Source organism: Gasterosteus aculeatus, chromosome 4 (genome assembly GCF_964276395.1).
Source record: "Gasterosteus aculeatus chromosome 4, fGasAcu3.hap1.1, whole genome shotgun sequence".
In the NCBI taxonomy this organism is placed as follows: Eukaryota; Metazoa; Chordata; class Actinopteri; order Perciformes; family Gasterosteidae; genus Gasterosteus; species Gasterosteus aculeatus.
The window spans coordinates 21453231-21480286 of record NC_135691.1 but is presented as its reverse complement, the minus strand read 5'-3'; the positions used below and the strand labels follow the sequence as shown (position 1 = coordinate 21480286).

General features: G+C 46.5%; 1 protein-coding gene across 21 annotated transcripts in view; it reads left to right on the top strand.

The window, feature by feature from the left end:
* The window catches only part of nav3 (neuron navigator 3), a 333028-nt gene that overhangs the window by 254074 nt on the left and 51898 nt on the right, over positions 1 to 27056 (top strand). For 14 of the 21 annotated variants that reach the window (XM_078101049.1, XM_078101047.1, XM_078101048.1 and 11 more), the window contains 4 exons: positions 2149 to 2264; positions 9446 to 9554; positions 15187 to 15579; positions 17540 to 17662. In XM_078101049.1, the coding sequence (XP_077957175.1) occupies positions 2149 to 2264; positions 9446 to 9554; positions 15187 to 15579; positions 17540 to 17662 (741 nt within the window). Of the gene's footprint in view, positions 1 to 2148; positions 2265 to 4347; positions 5785 to 9445; positions 9555 to 15186; positions 15580 to 17539; positions 17663 to 27056 lie in introns of those variants that run through there. The other 7 variants (XM_078101055.1, XM_078101054.1, XM_078101051.1 and 4 more) reach the window with 2 other exon arrangements.

The window sequence follows — 27056 nt, the reverse complement described above, 5'->3', positions numbered from 1 at the left end:
GAGCAAGATGACATGACATGTAATGTAATGTAATAATATTTAATTATAAATTGGTCAGTGTCCGAGAATATGTGACAAAATGACTGTGTGGAGGTCTAGTTGGAGTTGGCTAACTAATGGCTAACACAATAGCTCTCCAAGCGGCAGTCTGTTGGGTTGTTCTGCACTGGGCAGCTTACACTCCTTGACATTTGGTTCTCAGACCTGTGAATTACATCAGTCAAGTGCTCATAAAAGGACAGGGTAACCCCTCCTTTCTGGCAGAGCCACTTGCACCGTATGTTCTAGTTCATCACTTCATCACCCAAAAATATAGTCCAGCTATAGTTGACCTCCACAAGGGTCTCCATGAAATCCCAGCTATTACCTTGTGAGCATACTTCTGTTGCCTCTCATCTTTGTCCTCCTCTTCTGTGGCTATAAATAGCCCCCCCCCACACACACCACTCGCTGTGCTGCAAATTTACCATCATTTTCAGCCCAATTGGGCATTTTTGCCTTAGTCACTTTCTCCTCTATGCCCACATTAAGGCGTTTCCTCTGCCAAGTTTAACAGACCGGAGTGGTTGCAGGACTTTGCCGCAGTTAGTGTGCAGGATTGATTCGGGTTGGCCCCCTCTGTGTCTTCTTCTGCTCGGAGGAGTATCGTGACTGATAGGAGCACTTCAGGGAAAGTGAATTCCTCAACCAGTGAGTGACGACCAGCTACACATTTACATTTGAAAATAAGCTCTAACTGGATAATATCGGTTCATTGACGCTCCCTTTAATATATCCCTTTAATATTATTTTACCTTCAACCCATATATCTGCTGTATGTGTACTATATTGTGGGTTGTGCATTATTGTTGTGTGCAGCGATAGTTTTTTGTGAATGCACTGAGGTGAGGGAAGCCTGCAGGAAGAGAAAAGAAAAGCTTTTATCACATGAGCTGAAATCACAGGCTGATGTTGCTGTTGTATTTGGCAACCAATTTTTATCTGCAGCTCTGCAGGTGGTGGAGGTCCCTTGTGTGTGCGTGTTTGAGTGCGTGTGCGTCTGTGCGTGTGTTGGCTCCATCGTAGAGGCTGGTTGGACTCGCTCCTGGTTTCTTCAGATCAGCAAGCCCACGGCTGAGCACGTAGAGGAGGACACAGGCAGTTGCACACTGGCATTCGAAAGCACTAATAGAAAGCCCCCCCCCCCCACCTCCCACCTCCCCCACTTTGGAGATGTCCATCTGTTGCACATGTGACTGAGACTAAAAACAGACTCTGAAATTCAGACTTTTTTCTTGTTTAACACGGCAGAGACCGGATGCAAGGACTAAGAAGTCCAGCAGTAACTACACTGTACTGCTGGTTGGTGTGAATGCTGCCAATGGAACAAAAAGGAAAGGAAGTCTGCTTCACAGTAAAATTGATCAAATTCATCAATCAATCATTTTCGGAATTACCAGATTGTAAAGGTTATTATATAATTTGGTCAATCCACTGTCCATTTTTTTTCAAAAATCTCATGTGTAAATATATTGTGGAACAATGACAATATCGCTGCCATGTTTATATTACATCACCCAGCCCTTCTTGAGCAGAAATGCTATCTGTGTGTGTCCAAGCAGCGCTCTAACATCAATCCAAATGGATCTTAATGAGACTTAAGGACGATTAGAGGACAACAATTGTTATTAAACACAAATAATTTAACAATCAACAATTATTTCCTCTGAACTTTTGCAAAAACAAAGCAAAAAATGAGGATATTCTAAAAGTGATTTGTTTGGCAATAGTTTAGAAAGATCGTTTATGGATTTCCATGAGCCACAAAAAGACGCAGAACACTTTGGTGCTCAGGAATCACCTTATTGCCGTTTTGTTTGCCTCTTGACAAAGTCTGTTGGTACCGCCAACGCCATATGTTTTAGGCAGGTGGGTATTAAGTACAATTCATATTGTTTTTGTGTGAGCTGGACTTTTTTTACATTTTTTGACATACATGTCCGAAAGCATTATGCCGCTGCAGTGTTTGACAGTGACTGAAGGAACCAGACACCGCAGCATCTCTGTCTCTCGCAACCACCCTGGAAGCTGCAGGGAGCTTTTCAGACGTCTCGGCCTGCCTTTCTAACTGCCTCGCGCTCGCTCGTTTTTTCTCTCCTGTGCCCCCAGGACATTCTCAGAAAACGACTGCACCATGGTGGCCCCAGCTGACCCCTGCCTCAGCCCCACCAAGGGAGAGCTGGTCTACAGCAAGACAGCCAAACAGTGCCTGGAGGAGATATCAGGTACAGTGGGTCGACACACATTCTGTGGACTGTGCATGCATTATATTTCTCTGTGTGGGTGTCCGAATGTGTAATGCCATGTGCATTGGCTCCTATAGGACTGGCTTTACACTGTGGGGCTTTAGCCGTGGTCGTCCATATGCCTGCTGTATTGCTGTGTTCTTTAGGAGATGGAACAAGTGGTTTAGCTAGCATTAACATTTGTTTATTCACATTATGGATTCGCTCCTCTACCTAATATTTCAGAGATAGAGGGTTAATGCAGTTACAGTTAAAGAGGAGCTGCATGGTGGGAGACTTATTGAAGGCTAATGCTGTGTATAGCTAATCCGAGGTATTGGATTGTTTTTGGTGTGTGTGTGTGTGCTTACTGGGGGTTCCTGTTTGACGGTGGTAACATGCGGTAAAGGGATAAGGTCAACGCTGTCAGACTGACAACACGAGCATCTGCAGCTTTTTGGTGGTTTCTTTTTTTTTACGCTTTTGCAGAATGTTGCTGTGTATTCAAAATCCCAGCAAAGAGTTGCTTGAGATTTTATCCAAAGCTCCTAATGTGTAGTTAGTTCAGATATCAGCGGTATTTCCATAATGGGGGATGGATGCACATCACGCGCACACACTTCACAACGTAATCAAAAAACTGGCCATGTTTTGAAGCCTTAAAGCAAGATACAACTTTCATGAAGAGTGTAGTGATACAAGGCCCCAATAATTCAAACATTTTCTACAACCTTTTGTATATTATATATATTTAGTTTATGATTTGAAAGCTGCTGTTTGAAATGATTCCATCTTACGTTTGTCTGCCGAGAGTGCGAACATCTTCATCTTCCTTTAATCACGGTCAGTGGACATTCGTTCAATTGAGCCTCTGCAGCCCAGAGATCAGTGCCGAGGAACATGACCAACTTCGAACCACAAACCCCTGTCGAAGGAGCCGGATGGGAGCTCCGTGCAGGCAACACGCACACAAACCGCTGGCAAAGACACATTCCTTTCTTTCATTTGCATCTTGCCATTCGCCAGAGGAGACCTCTGTGTCAAGTACATCCCGTGTGCATTAAAGTGGTACGGTTGCCTCGCATTCTCCAATATCCACCGTGTTGTCTGTTTTTGGAATTTTAGCAATGATTCAAGTCACCTCCAAAGATCCTGAAATAGCTATGGCCGATGAATCCTAACGGGCATGAACTCAACAGGAAAAACTAAGCCGTCAACCAAGTGAAGCCGGAGAGACTCTACAAAGCGTCTACAAAGTGCAGCGTACACAAACAACAGCGCGTGATTACTGGTCTCAGGGATGTCAGGTCGGCTGTGACATTCCAGACATTGTGGCAGGGCTGCGGCTTTTGCGCAGCCCATTATTTGAAGGATGGAATTAGACTCCGACGTGGGCCTTTGTTTTGAGGTCCATTTCAAACGCTCCGCTCTCTGCTGTGGCCGTTTCACATCCTTCCCTTATTCCCCAAACTCTCGGGGGAAATGGGTCCCTGGGAAAGCAAATTCCACTTTTTGCAAATACCACAAACGCCACATGACAGGCCGGCTTAGTTTGCATGCACAAGCTCGTTATCCACAAGGTTGATATATACGATTTTTGTGAAACGATTTGGAGAGGACAAAAGTAAAAGCAGCTGAGGCGACGCCCTCAGTCGTTTAAACGGTTGGTTTCGATTAGGAATAGCTCAAAACATCGTTAGTAGCTTCTGAGCAATGCGCTAACTATGAGCAAAACCTCAATTAGGGTTTCTGAGGCCCCTTGCTTCCTCCCTAACCATCTGTTGGTGACCAAGATTAGACAATGTGTGGAAGACGGGCTGTGAGTAATAACGACGGGGCTAATAAAGCTCGCACTGATTGATGGGGATACGCTGGTTCTGTGGTCTCCTTGTTGATCCACGATAAGCCGCCGCCGGTCCGACGCTTTTGCTGCTGCAGATAGCATTTAATTATGTCGGCTGCCGCGAGCTCGCAGGTGCTGCTGTCCAAACAACTCGCTGTCACACTTCAGGGGAGAGACGGAGAGACAGAAAGAAGACAAGAGGGACGGAGGAGAGTGTGAGTTGGAAACCATATGGGCTGTAAAGAGGAGGGGAGCGAGCAGAAAAGCGGGAGAACGAGAGGGATTAGGAGAAAGACACGGTGATGAGCAGTGAGAAGGAGGGCTGAGAGAGAGAGAGAGAAAGGGAGAGAGAGGGAGAGAGAGTACTGCAGGCTGCACACAGGAATGAACAAGCCGACTGAGCGCTATGTGCGTCCGTTCTTTGGCTTCACCAGCCGTTCGCTGAGAGGGACTGTCAGAGAGACGCGGGCAGGAGGGGGACGGGGGGGGAGCCAGTGGCGGTGAGGCGGTAATTAAAGGAGCGACAGAAGGCAGATAAGAGGGGACGAAAAGGGACTGTCCTTTTAAAAGGGGAAATAGATAAAGAGAGCGCGGGAGGGCAGGGAGAGAGAGAGAGATGTAGCGACTCCACGCCCCTGAATGTGGTGGAGGAAGAGGAGATGAGGACAGAAGACGGAGTGCTAGAAACAAGTGCTTGCATCCGGCTCGTCGTCTCCACCTGAGCATGGAGCGGCTCGAGGATGGACCTGGAGTCCCCCTGCACGCCTGAGAGGAAGGCTTCATCTCCTCTCTACCCGGACCCCCCCCGAGCTCGCCTTCCCTGCAGCCCACCGCAGCTCGGTCTCAGCCTCCTCCGTCCCACCCGCCTCTCCCGGTGACAGTGTGTCCGCCATGTGAAACGGACAGCTGCGCACAGGTGGATTCCACTCGCGCGTGCAGTTTCTCCCGCGGAGGAAAGGTAAGCCGTGAAAGGGGGGGGGGGGGGAGCGGCGGAGATGAAGAGGGGAGCAGAGTTCTCGGTGTACCAGGGAGGCAGCCCGGCGCGACGGCCTCCCCAGCCTCTCGCCGACAACCTCAACCTGCGGATCAAGCAGCGCTCGCTCACCAACTTGACGCTGTCCAGCGACGGCGAGCAGCGGGTTTACTCCTTTGAGCTTGACGAGCCGCCGCCACTCCTGTCGCGACCCAGAAGCTCGCCGCTGCACTCGTCCTACACGCAGCGGGCGGGGGGCAGCCTGCAGGGAAGCCCGAGAAAGGAGGCGGTCGCAAGGGGCGGAGGCGCCCAGGGCACCAGGGCCCGGTCCCTGTCGCTGTCGCTCACCAAGGTGCTCTCTCAGTCAGAGCACTCCCTCATCCCGGTGCCCTGGCGGTGCACAGGTGCGGGCGGGCGGCCGCAGCGGGCGTCGTACAGCGGCCACCCGCGGACGGAGCCGGCGCGGGCATCCAGGGGGGAGGGGGCAACGGATGAAGAGGGCGGCAGCGGGCGCACAGACGAGAAGCCGGCGGCGGGAAGGGCCGACCGTAAGCGGGTGGGCAGAGAGAAGGACGGCGGGTACTGGGCGGAGGAGGAGGTCTCGGGGGGAGGACCTCGGGAGGGAGCGGCTCAGCTGGATAAAGAGTTGATCCTCACCATGCTGGGCGACCTGGAGCAGGTGCTGCACACGCAGCCCCGCCCACGTAAGTCAACACAGTCAGGAAATAATCATGAATGTGGACTTTTATAGACACAAATCATTTGGGGGTTGCCATCTTTCCAACGCTGAAAAAGGATTACAATGGCAACACCGCAAATGGGAAGTCAAAGGGTGCACCTAAATATGAAGTTTAAAAATGCAAACTTGTACCAAATATTATAGTGTCACAGCAGAAAAAAGCCTTCAATAAGCCGGTTATTTTCTTAATCCTCTTGACAATTTCTCAGGGCACACCATTTTAAGACGTTATTCAAAAAACGTTTCGAAGACTGGCTGGAAAAGCACACACAACCTCCCTTGTGCATTCACACGCACACACACTCACTCAGAGCATCCACAGGATTTACACTGGCAGCATGCAGTGTGATGTCATGGACACACTCGGATGAAAAGATGCCTTTACACACATCCGTCTTTATCGCTTGCACTGTCCCATTCTGCAGCCCTGTTGAGTGTCCACTGTGTATTTAGCAGGCGTACCTTGCCACACCTTGACGGTAGCTCCATTAATGCCGGGCTTTCCATTCTGGAATGACAGAAAAACGCGCCGCTTTGATCCTGGAGAAGGGGTGCTGAGGGGGGCAGGTGGTAGGGGGGGTTTAGCTGATGGGAAGCACCGTGTATTTAAACAGATTGTAATTTCACCTTGCAGATAAAGCAAAGGAAGAGGCACGGCAGGGAGAGCTTTGGCGGTGGGCAGATTGTTGATCCCTTTTAATGAGTGGACCACGTCATGATGCAGCAGAAAAAAGGAATACCCCGAGATGTAGGCGATGGAAATGTCAGCCCCTACACCCACTGAGAAAAAACAGCTTGTATTCCTTACAGCCCCCCCTCGCCGCCTGTGACTCACGGCAGCAACGTAATCAATAGCTCATTATTACACCTGTGTGTGTGTGTGTGTGTGTGTGTGTTCCATCTACAGTGTTCGTCCATACAGGTGATCCTTCTCTCTCCCTGTGTGTGAATGCCTCCGTACGCACGAGTGTTCCCGGGTTCTGTCTGGATATCTGAGAAGAAGAAAATAATTTGTTCACCTGTTGTCCGGCTGCTGATGTGGCAGTTTGAGCTTTTAGCTCCGGGACCAGCTTTTTGTTGGTACCCATTCGGCCTGATAGGACACACACACACACACACACACTGTCACCCACAGACATTCAGCCACAGGGAGCGAAAAAGGAAAAATTGCTTGTGGATACATCGATCAGTTTGCCTGTGTGTATGGGTGTGTGTGTGTTTCTGTGTGTGAGAGTGACTGAAAGCTGCCATGGCGACACCCCAGTGTATGTCAGCCAAAGCTTCATTAAGGCAGATTTGTGACAAACCGCTGTAAAGCTCGTTGTGCGTTTGTCTGTGAGAGTGTGTGTGTTGGCATGCGCCGGTATAATTAGAGGACTGGAATGGCTCCCTAATAGTATTCAGCTAGAGCGAGGGGCATCGGCACCAGATCCCATGCATTATTAAAAGAGAGAGGGGGAGAGAGCCAGGACTGCTGGTACAGTACGTGTTTGTAAATGTGTCAGTCCCAAAACGCAGACAACAGGTTTATCCTGAGCAGTGTTCCCTCTGCTGCACCTCATAGATGTGTGTGTCTAGATGCATTTGTGGACGTGCCTTCCATTTTTCTTTTTCAATGTGGCTGCTTCTAAGCCTCACCGGGGCCGAGAGCTGGACGCGCAGCTCCGGTCCAAACGATTGAAACACCACCTGTATACGTCCGCGCTATGCAAGGAATTAGGCGTAACTCGTTCCTGCTGCTCACAGTGATTCACACAAGAGCCGATGAGCTGGTTAACTCGTTGGCATGGTCACTGGTGTGATTTAATGTGTTTGTTTATGTGTTGGGCTGCAGAGAATTCCCAGATGTCCTGTACTCAACTGGACTCTGGCCTTTGCACCTGCAAAAAACAATATGCACACACACACACACACACACACACACACACACACACACACACACGTACACGTCTCGGCAGGATATCAATGTTGCATGAAGTGTCCGCTCATGGCTGCTACTCGAGGGCTTGATTGCCCCATGATACTTCAATGGCATTATAATTGGATCTTCCTCAAAGGGGCCCCGGTGAGAGGAGGAGAGGAGCGGAGGAAAGAAGAATTAGAGAACATCAGATCCCAGAAAAGTTTTTGGCAGCAGAGATCCGTCAACCTGCTGTAGAATGACAGCACATTCTGTGTCTCTCAGCTCGGTTTTAGATGATACAGGAACTTATTCAGGCCTTCTGTGTAGTGGCTGCCAACACAACTTTGTCACTTTGAATGTGTGTATTTGTTCTCCTAGGTTTTATCTCACCAGTGCCACATGGATTCTAATTACTGACCATCTATTGTGGGTATCTAGTATGGGGTCAGAGGTCAAGAGCATAGGGGACCAACTCAACATCGCGCAATCTACAGTGCGTTTGCTCCGCAAAGCATGCTCCTCAATTATGCTAGCCTGCAAGGTTCGCTACCCAGTTTGATATGTTATAATTGAGGTCATGTCTTCATTTTGGAAAATACTTTTTGAGAGTGCAGACAGCAGATTGTTTGAATCTACAAGTCTTCAAACAAACTGCTGCTGTTACTGGTTGCCCTGCATCTTTAGCTTAGTTTTAAAGAAAAATGATTGCAGAAAGTAAAATGAGGTTCAGTTGAGGTCAGAGAGCAGAACTGTAGCAACTGTGGGCTGTTCGCCTGTGTTGAAATGCATTAATGTCCAACATATTTGGCAGTAATGCGGAGACCAATTTTTATTAGAATGAGATATATACTGTGCGTTTGTGCTGAAGGGGGGTATCCAAATACCTTGAAGTCAACTCTGAAATCTGATGACTTTTTACCGACCCGCATTGCAATCGGCATGATAAACGCCCCACCATCTCCCCCTCTCTCTCCGGCACTGATGTCGCTGGAGGCCCTTTTCTAAACCTCCAATCACCGCAGCATCTTCTGTGTCGTCTCCCTGCACGAGAGCTGCTGGCTCATCCGTCTCCACCGTGGAGACTTCTGACGACCGTCTGCAAACCTGGAGGAGCAGTGTGACCACCGTCCATTTCCCGGCGTCACGCCACTCCTTATTTAGCCATCACCCAGCTCAATGGACAAAGGCTACCCTGACGAGTGAACACACGGGCTTAATTCGATCAGACAAGCTGATCATTTGGGGTGCGGCTCGCAGTCCTGAAGTATAGTCCCCCCCCCCCCCCCCCCTCCCATGCGCTTGTTGGTCAGAGGGGAGTTCTCTAAACATAGCGCTTACCCAACATGGAAGAGTCTTAGCTGCATTCTGCCTGGCGGAGGAAGTGTGTGGTGTCACGGCATTCCTGCGTGGGCCTGGAGGGAAGATGTCAGCGCTGCGTAAAACAATGTATCCGCTTCTCAGACTAAAAAAAGAGAATGCGTGTGGCGCAGCCTGACTGATTCAATCAATGGCTTCCAGAGACGTGCGCCCGTGATCTGCCGTCATTCTGTGTCCCTACGAAGACGTTCAATGAAATGCCGCATGTCAGATGTCCTCCTCGCTTGTTGTATTGCACATGTAGCCTTCATGTGTGGGTTTTGGGTGGCTGCCCCCTCTGCGTGTGTGTCTGTGTGTGTGTGTGTCCAAACATCTCAGTAAATCATGTTAAAATGCTCGTCCCCAGGAGAGGACCCTGAGACGAGACGCATGAGGACGGTGAAGAACATTGCCGACCTGCGGCAGAACCTGGAAGAAACCATGTCCAATCTTCGGGGGACACAGATCAGCCACAGGTAGGCACACAGATGTACTACCCATCACTTACTGGCAATGTTAAATTACTCCGTTCTGGTTTTTGGAAAAGAAAAGTGAGGGAATACATTGTCTCACGTATTTGCAAAGGGGACGACAATCCCAGACCTCGTCTTCCACTCACTAAACTGCCAAGGCTGCAATTGTTGATGTGTTTCACTCCTAAAACGTCTAAAAGTCTAAAAGTTCAAAAATACACTTTTTAAGTGAATTACGGCCACTTTTGAGGAACAAATTTTTCACGCAAATTGTACCCTCCATTTCTTTTCAAAACAACAATAATGTTCAACACTTAACAAACTGAGTGTAGATATGTATGAGCCACCTTATACTAACTTATATTAACATATTTTATTGCGTGGCTGCAATGAGCCTGCTTTTCCCTACAAATCTTTTTAAAACAGGGTTGCAGACTTGATACGGGCATTTCTTATTAAAGTTGAGCTGGGATCTGTTTATCATTTTGAGAGAGGTATCAGTAGTCTGTGTACTTTTTGCTCTAGTAATTTGGGAAGTTCTCAATATATCGTAGTTCGTTAGCACCATCGCCTCACAGCAAGAAGGTCCTGGGTTCGACTCCGCCCAGTGGCCTTTCTGTGTGGAGTCTGCATGTTCTCCCTGTGTCTGCGTGGGTTCCCTCCAGGTTCCTCCCACAGTCCAAAGACATGCTCTGGGGATCAGGTTGATTGGCAACTATAAATTGCCCGTTGGTGTGTGGATGTGAGTGTGAATGGTTGTTTGTCTCTGCGACCCACCTGTAATACCACTGCGACCCACTAGAGAGTCGTGCCCCACAGTTTGAGAGACACTGCTCAAACCCTATGCAGGAGACGCACCAATATCACGACCTAACCGCTGACAATAGGTTTCCTTTGTGAGTTTTACTTCCCAGCACTTATCACTGGAGATTCCTCGTGTTTTCTCTGATTTTGAAATGAGTCAGTTCAGCTCAGCGATCCAACAGGGAGATGCGTCACCGACTGTTAGCATGTCTTCTTCTCCCCGCATTTTCCTGTTAATCATCTGAAATCCCAGGCGCCACCAGCTGGCGCTCATGAAATGACATTTCAGGAGTTGATAGACAACTCTGTGAGCCGCGGGGGGCCGCCGACCATCTCAACAGTGTGGAGGCAGCGGCTCAGGCGACGATGACGTAATAACCATTGGTTTATGTCGGCTCCTCTGGGCAGTGGCTCCCTGCTCTGCCCCTCTCCCTCCCTCACTCTATTATTTTGTGTGTTTTGCCCCATTTGCAGTAGAAGAGCTTGGCTGGGCTGAGACAGCCAAGACAGATGACGGTCTGTGTGTGTGCATTTGTTCTCTTTTTTTTTCAGAGGAGTCTAAGCCAGGCGCGATCAATAAAACGCCATTGTCTTATCACAGAGGTTTGGGTTGGGGTGCGATTGATCGGTCTGTAAGGGACGGTCAGTAAGAAAGATGTGCAAAGTGCCTGATTGTCACCAGCATCATATACTGTGTTTGAGGGCTTGAACCGCAAACCGCTAAGCAGCCGTTACATTTAACGGAAACAAAAAGGGAATTGGGCTCTTGCGTTGAAGAGTCTGCGGACATGTTTGTATTGTCAATGCAAAGCCAGCCTCCCAATGCCAATTCTGTCCATGACAAAACCCCGACCGGACCCTCTTAGTCCCTCCCATGGAGGAGAAATGGCTGTGATCACCAAGAAGCTCTGAGCTCTTTTAGTAATTAATCACCGCTCCGCTCGAGCAGACGGGACTGTCATACTCAGAACCTGTTAATACCCCATTCGTGCAGGCTTGGTTTTAGGTCTGCCAGCTGGAGCCATCAGAACATGGACGTGGAGTCGCACAGAAACAGCCACTGCAGTTCTGTGGAAACCATTATACCATTAGACCAAAGACTGCATTGTTGCCATGTAGCCAGTGGCAGTTAATATTGCCCGGTTGGAAAAACATGATGCCACAGTTTACGCGTTTAACCTTTGATACTGCAGCCTTCACGGGAGCCCAGTTCACGTCACACTTCACAATTTCCTCAGAGATCCCGATTTTTTAAGGCCGCACAGACTGTCTATATTGATGAAAAATCGCCTTGAGCCCTCGAAATTTTTTTTATTAATTCGCATTTAAAGGGGAAGAAAAAGGTATGAATTTGTCAACAAATACTCACCTGCCAGGACAAACAGAAAAGGGTCGTGAGAAATCCCCGTCTGCCCTCAGAGACGTTCAGGAACCCGCTGGACTTATTAAGCATTCCGTTGTGGTTTGTTGATTTGGTGCTCACATTCGGGGTACGGAGAGAACGCTGGCAGGCTAAATTATTCATTGCTTTTGAACTGAGGAGATAGCCGCTGGTCGTATTTGTGCTCATGTACAGGATTCTGAGAAGAGAGCAATTTGTTGTAGATATGCCTTTAGCTGACGCATCATTACCAGGCAATTTGCAAAGATTGCAACCGTTCACTAGGAGTTAAGTTACATTTCTGAACAGTAACGATGTTTCAAAGCCAGAGACACTCCTCGATCCCAGACAATGTTGCTGTGAGAGCAGTTAGACGGAGATGAGGAGCGATGTGGTTTAGCTGGAGGACGACAAAACCGGGAGCTTCTTGACAGGAGGAGTTTTCCGTCCATGATGGAAGATGGAAAGTGACCTCTCACCAGAGTGTGTGTGTGTGTGTGTGTGTGTGTGTGTGTGTGTGTGTGTGTGTGTGTGTGTGTGTGTGTGTGTGTGTGTGTGTGTGTGTGAGTAATGGTTGTGTTGGCGATCCAGATTGAAGACGCGTGTCTGTGGTGGCGGTGAGCTACGCCTCTGAATCACTCAAGCTAGCAGGGTATAACATTCGAGCGCACCCTTACCAGACTCACTGCGACATGCACACGCACACAAAACAAGGCCGCGGCGCGTCACAGTTTTCTCTGCGCTGCAAGCAGTGTGCCTATGGATGTGTGTGTGATCGTGTAAAATGACTACTTCTCTTGATGTATTCCCTGCGTGAACATGAGTTCATGGTTTGAAGCTGTATTTAATACAGTATGATGTTCATTTAGTAAATTATATCATTCCACTGTGAGACCAAGTCTACATAGTCTACGACCTATTCATGTCAACAAGTCTACAGTCTGATGCTATTTAGCTTTTCATGTCTTTTGAATCGTTATTTGACAGACTGCAACTAGGTGAACTTCTCTGTCATTATTCAATAATTATGGATACAACACTTTATTGGGGGATTTACACATGTCTCATAAGCTCTTGCCTCCAAAAGAATGTTATTCACTCCTACTAAAAATGTTCCTGCAAGCCTACCAATTTGTACAAGTGAGAGCGGGAAATTTCATGTTGAAAAGGTGAAAAGAAAACGGCAGGATAAAGTTCCTCAAATGTAACTAATTTTCCTCTATGTTATACAAATTGTTACAAATATATGCAGCGTATTTACCTAATGTTTGGAGTGCGTGGACAGCTGTAAAAAAAAAGAATCTTGCAATCTTTTTTTCCACCATTCATTTCCCCACTTTTTATTTAATTAATTCAAGTTCACCTGTTTTTAAAGGTCCCAAAAAATTGTTTTGGTATTTATTCACGATACATTAGTCATGTGTGACTTAGTTATGTGGTTACAAAAACACATAAGAAAGAAATACTGTGGCTTATATTGTACAGTACATGACATTTGACAGCATTTGAAGCTGAGAACGCAGAAAGAGCTTCCAACAAACTATTGGAAATACAGGTTCTGTTTAACTGTTAGACCCCCAGACCCCGTTAGCAGGAGAAAAGATGTAGGGCATTTGTATTCACCATTGCTCAGCAATAACACACCTCCTGCAGTCAATGTGGATTTTTGTCCTGCTGATCTCGTGGCTGAACAGATGTTTTGTTTATGCCATGAACCCAATTATATTGAGGATATTGTGTGTTTTCCGTAGTTGAACATGTGTGTTCATATGTGGTAGGTCTTAAACATCTCTGCACTTTTCCTCTTTGCTTCCTGCTGGGCCATATCTCTGGTTTTGCATGCTCATTTATCTCAACACATACACACCCACACAGTCTCCCTCATTGAATCTGCCGCTCTTCTTTTTTTCTCTCTCTCTGCTGCCTGGAGATAAAGATAAGCTGATTTTGCAACCTACATTGTGTACTAATGATTAAATGGTTTTGAGTTCTACACCACGGCAAAATTGATTTTGGTATTGTCACATTGCCTGTGATCAATTTATTAGATATGCAGCAGTTTTTGTTATTTTTGTCTAATTTGGCTGTTCGGAACTGACACTGCCCGTATCACTTATATTGTGTGTCTGTGTGTGTTTGTTTCTGTGTTAACCTCGGGAGGTGTTGACAGAGATGTGCTGTGAATCTGGCCGGCCTTGTTGCCCCTCTCACGGCAACTTGGCATTGCCCATGACGCACAGACACAAATGCACAAGGAGGCTCACACCTCTCTCCCAGCTATGTGTGAGACGCTGCTTTAAGGTGTCATTGCTTCTTTTTTTTGCTCACCTAATGGAGGTTGCAGACGCAGGTCTCCATCCGCACTACCGTCCGTAAAAATAATTCTAAAGGCGATATTGCAGCAGACGTGCAGCAAAGCGTCATTTATATATTCATTTACATAATAAGGGAAAAGCTAGTAAAAAAAGTTGCTAAAGCTCATTGTAACATACAAACATGATATCCTTATGATGAAGCGTGTGAATGCAGTGCCCCCTTCCTCCCAGCAGAGAGAGCTCACACTGCCACTGCCGCCACGCCGCGCTCCCCGTGTCATTCTGCATGGAGCTGCAGGGCTGGATGTGTGTGTGTGTGTGTGTGGCCATGACTGTGTTGTTTTTGCATTCACAGTCCAGCTGATTTACTGGCTGCACTTCCATCACGCTGTTTGCAAATTGGAAAAATATGTTAGATAGATGGAAGTTGCGTGTTGCACAGGAGTTGACATGTTGCAATCCCTCTGCAGCAATATTATAAAAATAAATACGTGGAGTGGCTGTTGCAGGGCTGATGGAGGCTCGGTAAGATGCTCTCGGTCTCCTTCCATCAGGTTCCATTACTTTTCCCCAATCCTTTAGTTGATGACATTTCATTTACTTAACGCAAGATTTATCTTTCCTGTCAATGATTAAACAAATTTAAAATTCTGAAATAACCAATCTGTACAGACCTGAGAAGCTGCCATTACAAGAGTTCAGCCGTTACTGACTTCTAGTTATTTCCTAGTTTTATTTACTTAAATCAACCTTATTCATCCTTTGTCTTTATAAAGCATGCTTGGTAGCTTTGTCTCTTTTTCTCCTTGAGATGTACCATTATGGTTTGACGTACGCTCTCATGGGAGCATTCGCTATAAGTTAACACGCTTGAAGGAACTGCACTTTAGGGAAGGTTATAGAGCCGAACACACACGTGCAGAAAGCAAGGTTACGAGAAACAACATAAGAGCAGGAAGGCAGTGGCGCTCGATGGATGCCGACAACTCTCGGCTTCAAATGTGATCATTTCCCCCTGAAGGATTTGCCCTTTGCACAGGACTGCACTTGATAGGATGACTTGAGATTTCGAATCATTCAAGACACTTTCCACCAAAACGTCGGAATAAAGGCCTTATTTCCTCTGTCTCCACAGTACACTAGAAACCACCTTCGACACCACGGTGACCACCGAGGTCAATGGGCGGAGCCTACCAGCCCTGACCACGCGCTCCTCCCCCATGGCCTGGCGTCTGGGCCAAACACAAACCCCACGCCTCCAGGCAGGCGACGCGCCTTCATTGCCCAGCAGCTACGCTGCGCCCAGAGCGAGCACGACGAGCGCTGGCACCACCACCGGGCGCTACAGCGGCCACTCGGACCCCTCCAGGTTTGTGTACAGCGCCCCGCTGAGGCGAGCGGCAGCGGGTGGCAGAGGGGCGGAGCAGGGGGAGAGTGCAGCAGGAGGGAAGCAGATGGAGGTGGCAGGGTACGTGAGTGATGGGGACATCCTAGGGAGGAACGGCCGGACGGATGAGATCACAAGCGGGTAGGATGACGAGTGCTACGCATGTTAGCTTCCTCTGATGCAATGACTAATTCTGACTTCCTGCTGGAAAGCCTAATCAGTGCTTTACTCACATACAAAAGTTACGTTTACACAGTGTTACTTGCCAAGACGCACTTTCCTTATCCTTTGTGTGCGAAAGTTTTTGCAAAAGCATGAAATTAATTTGTGTTCATGGCATGAACCAAACGGGCACCAACCCATAAAAACCAAACCTCCACAGTACTGCTAGGAGCCAAAAACTCAGACGGTGAACGTGATCACAGTATCATTCTCTGAAATCACAATAATTGTTGTTCAATATGATACTATAGCATCATAGCAGCTACCGAACTTTGGTTTTGAACATAAAACTTCAATCGGTGTCTGTAGATTTATTGCATATAGAAACATTTTCGACAGCCATGTTAGTGCCCCCAAGAGCTCAATCCACTGCAAATGAAAAAAATACGTCCAAATAGATACATACATACATAAATACATCCACAAATGAATTAACATCTTCACTAACCTGACACACATTGAAAACCTCCATGCGCAGCATTTTGTGTTAATTAAGTATTTAGTTCAAAACATTACCAAAACTGTCTCCAAGGGAAATAAGTGATGCACATGGCCGGCACCTACTTGTTGTTGCCATGGTTTCTGACTTAAAGCTCAAAGTCTGAGATCTGTCATTGTCATCGCATGATTCAGATATCATGAAAAAGAGCAAAGGACTAACATTACTTCATCAGCCGTTATCTGAAATCATGGGATTGTACTGTTAAAACAGTCAGAAGAACAATAATTTCATCATCCACAAACGGCAACAACAAGTGGTGTGTGACCCAGTTGTGCGCGTCACTTTGAGTGTCTCCTGGAAACAATTCTTGTCTCGCGCTGAGCACAATGTTTTCTGAAGCCCTTGCATGGGTTGTCCATGCGGTGAAGTCGTTTTCTCATTTACTCGTGCTGTGTTAAGTTGAACGTATTCTCTTTTCAGTATGACGCGCTTCCAAGGCCGCCTTTCCTGTGAACTCTAAAATGTTAAATACAAAGACTTTAGTAGTTACACCGTAGGAAGAAATGCACAAACTAATACCTTGCTACTTTAGAGGGCGTTTTTTGAAGGCTCATCCGTACCAATGAATGGTTCCATTCAATGTCACAGCTGGCTGTGCATTCATTCCACCACGGCCTCCCCCATCTTTCTGCGTTCATTAATACAAATAACCGAGGCCACCACAGGTCGGTCATGCATTAAAAGGGGCACACACACTTTCAGGGCACTCGATACACTGACAGACTGCCTGAATGAAAAAAGATGAGCTAGTGTCTCCCACCCAACATCACGCACGTTGGCTTCCGGCCTTCAATCGCTCATGAGCGATGAATACCTTCAACGCGTGGGAGCAATTGACATGCCACACACAACGCACCCGATAACAGCGCTCCCACTGGGCATCCTTTAGATTGCCCGTGAAGGAGTTTTGGGCGCACGGCGTACTGTCAGGAGGGGGTGGGGGTGGGGGGGGGTCTAATGCGATAAAGCATCGGCAGGATTAACGATGTGTCAGAACAGAAAATGTAAGAACACGTCGGGAGGAAAGGTGATTAGCTGAATTATTAGCTTAATTACACTGATGATCCCCAAGTCTTATCAGGCGTGTCTGATAGCTTTCTGGCAGAAGCCTCAAAATCGTACAGCTCCCTCGTTGCCTCGCACACACATAATCATTTAAAGGATTCATTTAATTAATCCGTTGCTCTTTATTCATTAAAAAAAAAAAAGGAAAAACTGAATAACTCAGACTTTTTATACCAAACTGTGGCCGGACATATCAAGTCGGGTCAGTTTGATCTACATACATCCTAGCCCAATATCACGCATTTGCAAATCTGTACAGCATACAACCCCCTCTTCGACATCTACTTGCTCTAATTGACTCCCGTCCCGCAGATACCTCACCGACGGCGGCCTGCATTTGTATGCGCGGAACGCGGGCCGAGCCTCCGACCCCGCCGCCCCCTCTCGAGAAGCGTCCCAGAGAGGCAGCAAAGAGATGCAGGGAGACATAGACAGGTAAGGATGGAGTCCGTCAATCCCACTGCTCGCTTCTACCGGAGGTTTGGACATCGGGGTGGACAGCGCCACGATGTCCACGTTTTGACTTTGTGATCCACGCACGGACGCACTGGATATGTGAATGCAAATTCTTAAATATACCACATTTTCATACAGTGTCTGCCTTTCACGTTATATACATATTAGTCTCCACCATGCACATTTTATGACCATATGACACTTTCCAACCGACAATTACAAAGAGGTTTGCTGACGAATGCTGACGTGACAAAACTAAAAAAACTGAAGAAATAAACCTAAAACCACAATTAACAAAAGTAGAAGGAAAGTTTTGTCCTTCAGAGGGCAGCGCCCCTACTGCAGGGACATCCAAGACTAAGTGAGGGGAGAGAGAGAGAGAGATGTGCCATCGATTTTTAAGGTTGTCGAGCCACGATTGTGATGACAGGCCGTCAGAGGGGCTGCTGGGAATTGACCGATGCAGTGACATTTCCCGGCGTCGCAACTCTCAGCTTCAGCCAGAATGTTAATGAGCGGCAATAGTTTGAGGTGTGAGGACTGGAAAGCAATCAGATACAGCTCTCAAGTTTGCTGTAATCATTTGAATCAGTACAGTGCTGTTAAAGACACACTCCCTTTGTGGATACCATTCCAGGGGCCAATGTCCTCCATATGCAGGGACCTTTTAAACAGGTAGGACTAGTGCTGATGATGTTTCTGCCTCCTGTCTAAGTACTCCAGTTGTGTCACGGCCCACCGGATCCCTCCGTGTCTGGTCCACGTGCACGCCCTCACAGGGCGCCCTCATCACAGCGGCCAGTCGAGCCAATCAGCCAGGGAGTGTGTCCGATCACATCCCTGACTGGCAGAGCATCCTAAGCCGCCAGACCAGGCCCCGTCAGTCTCGCGCTGGTCTGCCTGTCACACTTTGACACTGTGGGGAATAAGGGAAGGAATGGATTAGAATAAGTATGAACCCTGTCAACTGTCTCTTACATAGGCCAACTCGCCGCCTCAGCCTGCTCAGATATTATCTCTGTATTTGGATATCATGTCTAAAGTCTTCCTCACCTTGCCGTGACGTGAGAGAAATTGTGGCTTTTCACTGTTAATGTCTGTTAGCGCTTCGGGGATTCTGGGAGTGACGAGGAAATATTGATGCCTTCTTACCCCTAAGCTGCCTGCAGGCAGCAGACTGCTGAATGGAGCAGAGTTAGAACGCTGAAACCATGTTTGTTTCTCCCTTCCTCACACAAATGTACAAACACACAAAAGTACACATGGCTTTAATGCTTCTTCGCTGCCTCTCTGACATGTGTGATGGTCGGATGCTGGGCGGTCACATCCCACTGACACACGACCTCAGCCCGGCTTCAGCTCCGTCCGTAGGACAGGATTTGTTCTCCCGCCATATAAACCCCCCCCGCACTCCCCCCGCCCTGGCTTTAAGGGAAATAACTAGCAGATAAGGCTCAAGTTCAAACAATTTCCTGCTGACTTTTAAGAAATTTTCATCTCCTGAATTGCACATGCCGCCATTGTAGGAAGGACAGATACCATCAGTTATTTATTCTTAGATTGGAAGTGAGTTGAATCTACTATTGTGTAGATTCTCCTCCCCCCCCTGTCACATTTATTTTCTTTATGGCCGACGTGAACCAGTCGGAACACAGGCAACATTGTAGCCATTTTTCTTCTTGCATGTCTGCTCCAGCACTGTTTCCTTTTGGCTCTCTTACCCAAGAGATACTTTGAGTTTGGAGTGAATGGTTGATTAAAAGGAATAAGGTAGATCTTCAATTTCTGATATTCATGAGGGATTTTCTGATAAAAGTTGTGGTTAATTTATTTTCTTTTATAATTATAAAGTGGCTCATTTAAATGTAAATTTCCTCAAATATCTTTAACCATGTTTCCCCAGACGAGGAATCTGTACTTGCTGCAGTCAGCTGCGGATTATTAAGAGATTTTCAACACACAAGCCTTCTGTTCCGTCCGTTTGTCCTCTAGGAGGATTTAAGGACATGGTAATAAAACTAATCAGTGAAGAAAGCAACATTACGCAGGAACTTCTTAGAGCATATCATCAGAGCTGGGGATGCTGGGAGTTCAGTTATGCTGACAGCAGTCAGTCTGACTCACTCAATATATCTAATGTGTTAGAACTGTTTTTCCTTTGTTACCCACTCGCAACATCTTTGGCAAACTATGGGACTAGCCCTGTTTTTATCTTTTTGTCATTTGGTGCCTGCAAGTGTTACTGATTTTTACAATAGAGACATGGCTGGGGGAAAAATATTGGGCTCAACAAGTAATTGTATTTTCATATAATGCAAATATAAGTACATTATTTGCACTGGCCCAACGCTAGACAGCAGTCTAAAATATCCTTGTGAGACCAGCCCATTGTTTGCTGTACGGATGAAGGATAAGAACATAGACCGTATAGTAAGTGAACATAGTGACGTCACCCATTGGTTTATAAAGTGTGTTCTTAGTTCTGCAACCAGAGAACTGGAGGAGTATTCAGTAGAATGCAAAGCTTCCTCGTTGGCTCCGCTTCTCACAAGCGCCCGGCCAAATATGTATAGCAATGGCTATTAGTGTTCGCCATGATATAAGTGACAGCTTCTTCATAAAGTTTGTGGTCACAAAAAGACGAAGAAGAAGTTGTTACAGCAGACCGGGGGATTTTAGCTCTTGTTGAATACATAGCTTTGGACAAATTCTACTCTATTTTCATTACACTGCAGTGTAAAATGATCGTTTATCCGTAAAGTAAGCTACTGAGCATTTTTTCCTTCCTCCTCTTTGAATAAGCCGTAATTGGGAGCACACTGGCAGGAGTAGAGACACTTGGGCTCTGTGTACATAAACCGATCTCCCACGAGGCTCATTATGCTTTACTCTGTCCATAACAACCCCCATGGCAGCTTCATCCCAAACCAACAGCACCCTGCAGGAAATTCGTTGAAGCCACTCGCCAAGACTCACAGCCTGCAGGCGACTGAGAGACCAGGTCTTTTGGTTGCTGCGCTATGAGACATGTGCATGATGAGGCTGGTGTCAGATACGGCTGATGTGTGTTTGTTGATCGGATCAGCTGTGTGGGTGTCCACGTCGCTTTGGAGAATCGCAGCGTCTTTTTGCTTGGTATGGAAGGTATATAATAATATTTATATATATATAAAGAAATACACAAACGGTGTATTTATAGCTGAGCAGAGCAGAACGGCAAAGGCTCAGACCTGTTTTCTGATCAGTTGGCTTTAAAACAATGGGGAAATGTGCTCGGCCTGAAGCCGCCCTCTAAAAATACCCCGCTGTCATCCAACATAGATGAGCGGGTGCTCGTGGCTTTACTGTCGAGAAAAGACGCCCAAGGAGAGTGTTTTGACACCGACAGGCTTCCCATCCTCACCAGAGTCATGAATAATTAACCGGGCCTCGCTTTTAGCATCCTGGTTTCTTCTGTGTGTGTGTGTGTGTGTGTGTGTGTGTGTGTGTGTGTGTGTGTGTGTGTGTGTGTGTGTGTGTGTGTGTGTCAGTATATCTCTCCTCCTCTCTCAGCCTCTTGTTTGAGGCCTGAACTCTGCAGCTTCCTCTGCGTTTTTGTTGTTGTTCTCATTAGAAGCTTTTGGGGGATTGGAGACCAGTTTGTGTGTGTGAAAAAAAAGGGAAAAAAATACAGCTTGTTTGTGTGTTTGTTCTGGCCACCATTTTTTAGGTAAGTGTGTGTGGAGATTTCTGTGTGTGTGTGTGTGTGTGTGTCACAGCTGTCACTCTGTGACAGTCGTGGTTGAGGCTGCACAGCTCCTCGGTGCTGCCGTAAGCGGCCAGGAGATTTGAAATCAATTTTTTTTTCTTCCCATCAATGACACAGTCGTTATGTAACATCCTGTGTAGTTTGACTCTGCTGAAAATGATGAAAATATCCCCTCACGTCACACCTGGAATGCAAGTTATCTGGCACTCGTCAGTCTCTCACGCACACGTCTTTTTTCTGTCTTTCCCCCCTTAATAACGAGCAGACAAAACTTAGCACCCTGTGATGGTACTTGGAAGAAGTTCTACAGCCATTTTGAGTACTCAGCTGTGTCTGCCTTGCCTGTGTGTGTGCGTGTGTGTGCATGCAAGAGTGTGTCCTCACTTGCAGGTGCCTGAGTACAGATATATTTCCTCTCAAAAACCGCAAATTGCAGCCCACACAAACACGCACTAATTAACATCTAATCATTCACAGTAGCTCAAGGGGAAGTTTCCATTTTTTGGGGGAATGGAAACTAAGTTATCGTCTTGTTTCTTATTCTCTGGCGTTGACTCATTCGGGCAGTGATGAAACCAGAAGACACACCACACCACTTCCATTGTCTGAATGAATGGTGATGAAAGCCAAAATGTCCACAGGTGTTGTTTCACTGCATAAATACTAACCTTCCAGTTTAGCAATCATGTTTCCATTGTTGTTGGACTTCAGCCTTAAATGGGTGCCCTATTTAGTCAATATGTTTTTACACAACGTTCGTTATACTTTGTCTAAAAATCCTGCATTGCTATTGTTCTCCGCAAGCTTAAATATCTCCCTTACATTCTCTTAAAACAATTAAGTCTTTTAAAGAAACTGACAACTGTAGATATTTTTTGAGTGACTAACCAGCAATGATTAACCAACCGACAAGGAGACAGGACACACATGGTTTAAATACACTGGGGAGGTGCAGGTGATTGGACGCGGCAGGAAACAATCAGGAACATGGCGGAAAATCACAGAGGGTGAAGAAAACACACCTGGGCAGGAAGTGAGGAAAATAGAACAGGAAACAAACCCTCACTATAACAGTTTTCCAATATACGTGGAGCCTCAGCGCTCTGGTCATTTTTCAAACTTTCAAACCTTTGAGATTATATCGTCGTCTTGAGCTGTTGTTATCACTTTTACCATGTGTCATCTCTCATCTTATTCATAACTTGCTAATGGAGCATGGAAATAATCTTCTTCTAGGATGGTCTTAGAACTCCTGAGTTTTCTGAGGGTTCAGATAATAGGGTACGTGAAATATCTGTCTTCATCTAGACCTAACATAAGATAGATTGTAGGATAAGTAGACTACGGGCCACTTCTGCTGAAGCCCCGCACCGGCATGTGGTTGAAAATCTGCAGAGGATATGAATCCATTCTTCATCTGACAGGCCAAATGAGTCTGTGAGATAAGAATCGACAAAGTTCCCATCACTGGTAATTCACTTCGGTGCTATGGAGCCCGAGTCTGTGGTGGATTATGAAAATGTAATTGTGTTAGATGACGGCCATTATGGTGCAATTAAGGCAGATGAACGTTTATAAAGCTGCACCCCAACCTGTTTTTCTGTTTTTTCAGTGCACCTGTAAAGACAACTTGACCCGAATGTCAATAGAACCCACATCCCATACATACACTTACCTCATCGTCGGTCATCTTTTAGTCTGATACCATGAAAAGCACAATAAAGTTGACAGATCTGACACGCTGTTAACTTCTGCCACTCTATCGAGCGTTTCCCAGAGAGACGCCGAACAATGTCGGGTCCAAGCTCCAGAGAAATGCATCTCTACAATCATAGAACAGTCAAGTGATAAAAGGAAAAATAAATTAAATTAAATTAAATTAATCAACAATTAGTCAATTATCAAAATTGTTTCATCAACACACTGTTTCGACTCTTCTTTCAAGCTCTTCTGCTTTAAAGTAACAGACAAGCCTCCATTATACAATAGTTTGTTGTTCCTCACATGTTCTAAGATAATAATACTCGTCCATCTTATTTAAACGAGGTTTAGTGAGTTCATGTCCTTTCTGGCCAGAGGAGTAGGAGGACGTCTGGGTTCGGCCGTGTGCTGGCTGTTTGTTTGCACACTTTCCAAACAAAACCCTGCCAGGATTCATCAGCTGGTCAGAAGCCCCTCGATGCTGAGCGGATAATGATTTTGTTGTTTTCTATGACTGCAATGCGGTAGGAAGCCTGGACGCTTTTTAACCGCCCAGCCCGTCACGTCCCACTGTCCGTCACTGCTTGGCAACGGATTCGTCTACATCCTGTCTCCCCAAGGTCGCTCTGTCCCTCTTGTTTAATTGAGTTGTGCCGACCTGAATCGGTCTCATCAAATACTTTTCTCTTCCTGTGACAATAGCTTAATAATCCCGCTTTGCTTTTCCTATTGCCTGGTCTCATTTCATAGAGGTGATTAAACATAGTATCAGCATCATTTAAGCTCTTTCCTCTGTAAGATCACACCTCTAGCTTCAGAAACATAACGTTTTATTGCAATGTGAATAAGAATTGTGTTGATAGCATGAGAAGTGACCAGAACTTCCAAAAGACAGGATGAAGCAGGGTGTCTCGTATGGCATCTCTTGGATGAGCTGTCTGGCTCTGCGTCACCGGTCATCAAATAAAGACTTTGTTGCACTGACGTGAGTCTTTTTGTATGAAAAAAAATAAATGTACCAACTCTATCACCCCTTTCTCCTCCCGTGCTTCCCTCCATTCCGCTCCTCGCTGATCATGAATAATGTCCCAACTGCAGGCAGACTTTTCTGAGTATCTCACGTATAATGCATGAGATCACTTCCAGTCAAAGGGGTTTTGGTCACGGCTCGGCACAAAGCCCTTCTTCTGTTGATCAAGCTACTTTTTGCACTGAAATCCCGCTTTGATTGACCTTCGGTAGTCCCGCTGCTGAGGGCATGTCCGACAGCATCTTTAAGGGCTGACAGGCCCATCCTGGAGGGAAGAAGGGAGGGAGGGAGAGAGAGAGCGAGGGGGGAGAGAGAGAGAGAGGGAGAGGTGCCAGAGGAGCCAGCAGGCAGCATAAAGCACCAGGGTGAAAGTGGAAGAGTGAGCTAGTGCTTTCCTTCCCCTCTCTCCTTCCCTTTCCCTCTCTGGACTCCGTCTCACAGCTTCTAGCCTTTCCATCAGCTGGGGTTTTCCCTCCCGTGGTAGTGGGGGAGTGGGGAAGAGTTCTGCGGCAAGGAGACGGCCAGCGTCCATCCCACCAGAGGTGAGTTGGCGGCACAGCTGGAAACCCTCTTACACACGTATGACCTGTAAAACAGACCATTGATGCTGCTTTGTGCTGCCGCTCGAGTGGAGTCAGACTGCCTAGTGGGCTCTGATAGGCCGGCTCTTTGTGCTCCCCATCAAAGTCTAGGGGAGCCTCGGCAGCGTTGGCAGCCCACAGAGAAGAAGAGTCATTTGAGCGGATGTCTTGGTGTTTTCTCATGTTTAATTGCAAAGGCTCAGAGGCATTAACTGGGATTACGGCACAGGCAAATGAAGGATGAGCGCTTTCCATTTGTATTGCAGAGCCCTGCTCTGTGTGTGTGTGTGTGTGTGTGTGTGTGTGTGTGTGTGTGAGGGGAAAAAACCTGCATTTCAAAGCAAAGTTCTTCTTGCGACACAGATAGTTGTCATGGTGGTTGGAGAAGACGTCTTTGTTGTGGCTTCTCTGTTTTCTTCTCCTCGCTTTCTGTGTGCAGTTAAGGATTTATTTTGGAGCACCCGAGGAGCACAATGAACCGCAGGAAAAAGTTGAGATTGAAGGCCTGATTTGTTGACGGCTGTTTGTATATTAGACCAACTAACAACCTGCTGCTAGGAGACAGAAGTAATTCCTAAATTCTCATGTTTTTGCAGATTTTGCAATTTAACCACATGTTGCTTTTTCAGACAAAAAACACGTTCAATAATATCCAAAGTGTTACAAATTTGACAATAATATTTCATATTTCAATTGAAGATGTAGACGCTAATTCATCTGCTGGGTTCCCGACGTCTTCAGGCACTGCTGCATATGAGCCCCCCCCCCCCCCCCCCCTCTATGTTTCATTACATAAGAAGTCCTCTTAACTACGCCTTGCCTTCCCCCATCTGTGGACATCCCATCTCCACTCACTTTAGCATTATCCCGCCCAATAATCTATCAACCCTCATCATGATCTCATTAATCTAAATGAAACAGAGTAATTACCAATGTTATTCCTTTTCTTTTGTGCTGCTGATGGCCATTTTTGTCCTCTGGGTCTTTTAAAAGAATCAAGACCGAGTCTGTTGAATATTGCATGAGGGGACGTTTGCACGGTTGGATGGAGCCACAGCAGTGTGCTCGTTTCTCGGTAGCAGCCGAACGCGCAAATCCGCGATTGGCAATTGAATCTGTAAAGAAATGCAAAGAAGAGTAGACATCCTCATTTAGCTACCAGAGAGCTGCCTTTGGCCGGTGAGAAGCTGCTTTCTGGTGCCAGATTTTTTGCTGATTCCATAGCGCTACTGCATTACACCCATCAACAAAAGGACACGCTTGGTTGGGCGTCACGATCCAAGGCAACGCAGCTTTGTGTAATGAAAATAAGTATCAATTAAAATACAGTGGGATTAGATGACTTGTTTGGTGGCATCTGTGCTCATATTCATAGATATGGGAGAGAAGGCCACATTCCCCTCAGCGGCCGCGTCTCAAGCATTCTGCTCCGTACATCGCCGCTCGCAATGAAATATTCAGCCCATTACAGTCAGGCGGGTTTCTCAGGATGGGGACGTCTTTTTTGTTGTTGTTGCTCTTGTAATTATATCAGTAAAAATCTTGAGGACTGTGATGTTAACATCACACATCAAACACAACCCTTCGCCTTCGTCTGGATAAAGGTTGGTGGACAATGCCATGTTAATGTTAACAGATGATGATCATTAGAAACAGAACCAAAGATGGAGAACTTAAAGCTCCTTTCATTGCACTGCAATGGTTCAATGGTGGTGAAAAGCCAGTCATGTACTCGTATGTTAACCTCTGGCTTTGAGGCCAATACATTGACATCTTCCCCTATGACTGAATAATTCCATTTACAGAAGTGAACGCACATGCTAAGGGGGCATCTTTCCTTTGTGACTCCGAGAGCTCTCATCTTTGACTTATCGTTATAATTATATTTTACATAGTTGTCCTGCTAATTGGCCCAAAAGAGCATTTTACATATATATGTAAGAACTGGAAGTAAGTGCCATCTGCCTCTGCCCCCCACGTTACGGTAATAGCCAAACCTCCTCTGACTGCCCCTTTGTCATTTTGCTCGTCTTGCTATCAAGTCCAATTTGTCTCAGTTTGGGGGGAATTAATGGCAATGTGGGAAAAAGTGAACCTTTTCTCACTTTGAAAGTCGCCTGAATGATATTTGAGAAGTGCAATTTGGCAAAAGGGGCAATCAGCTCTTGTAAAAAGACCATCTGTGTCTTTGATCTCTTCTAATTTTCATCTTACAGCAGATCAACATGACAGTTTATAGATTTCAGCCTTTATTTATGTTTTGGAGTGTTTTGGTCTGCTTCATTCAGCTTTAAATTGGGCTCCGTTTCCATT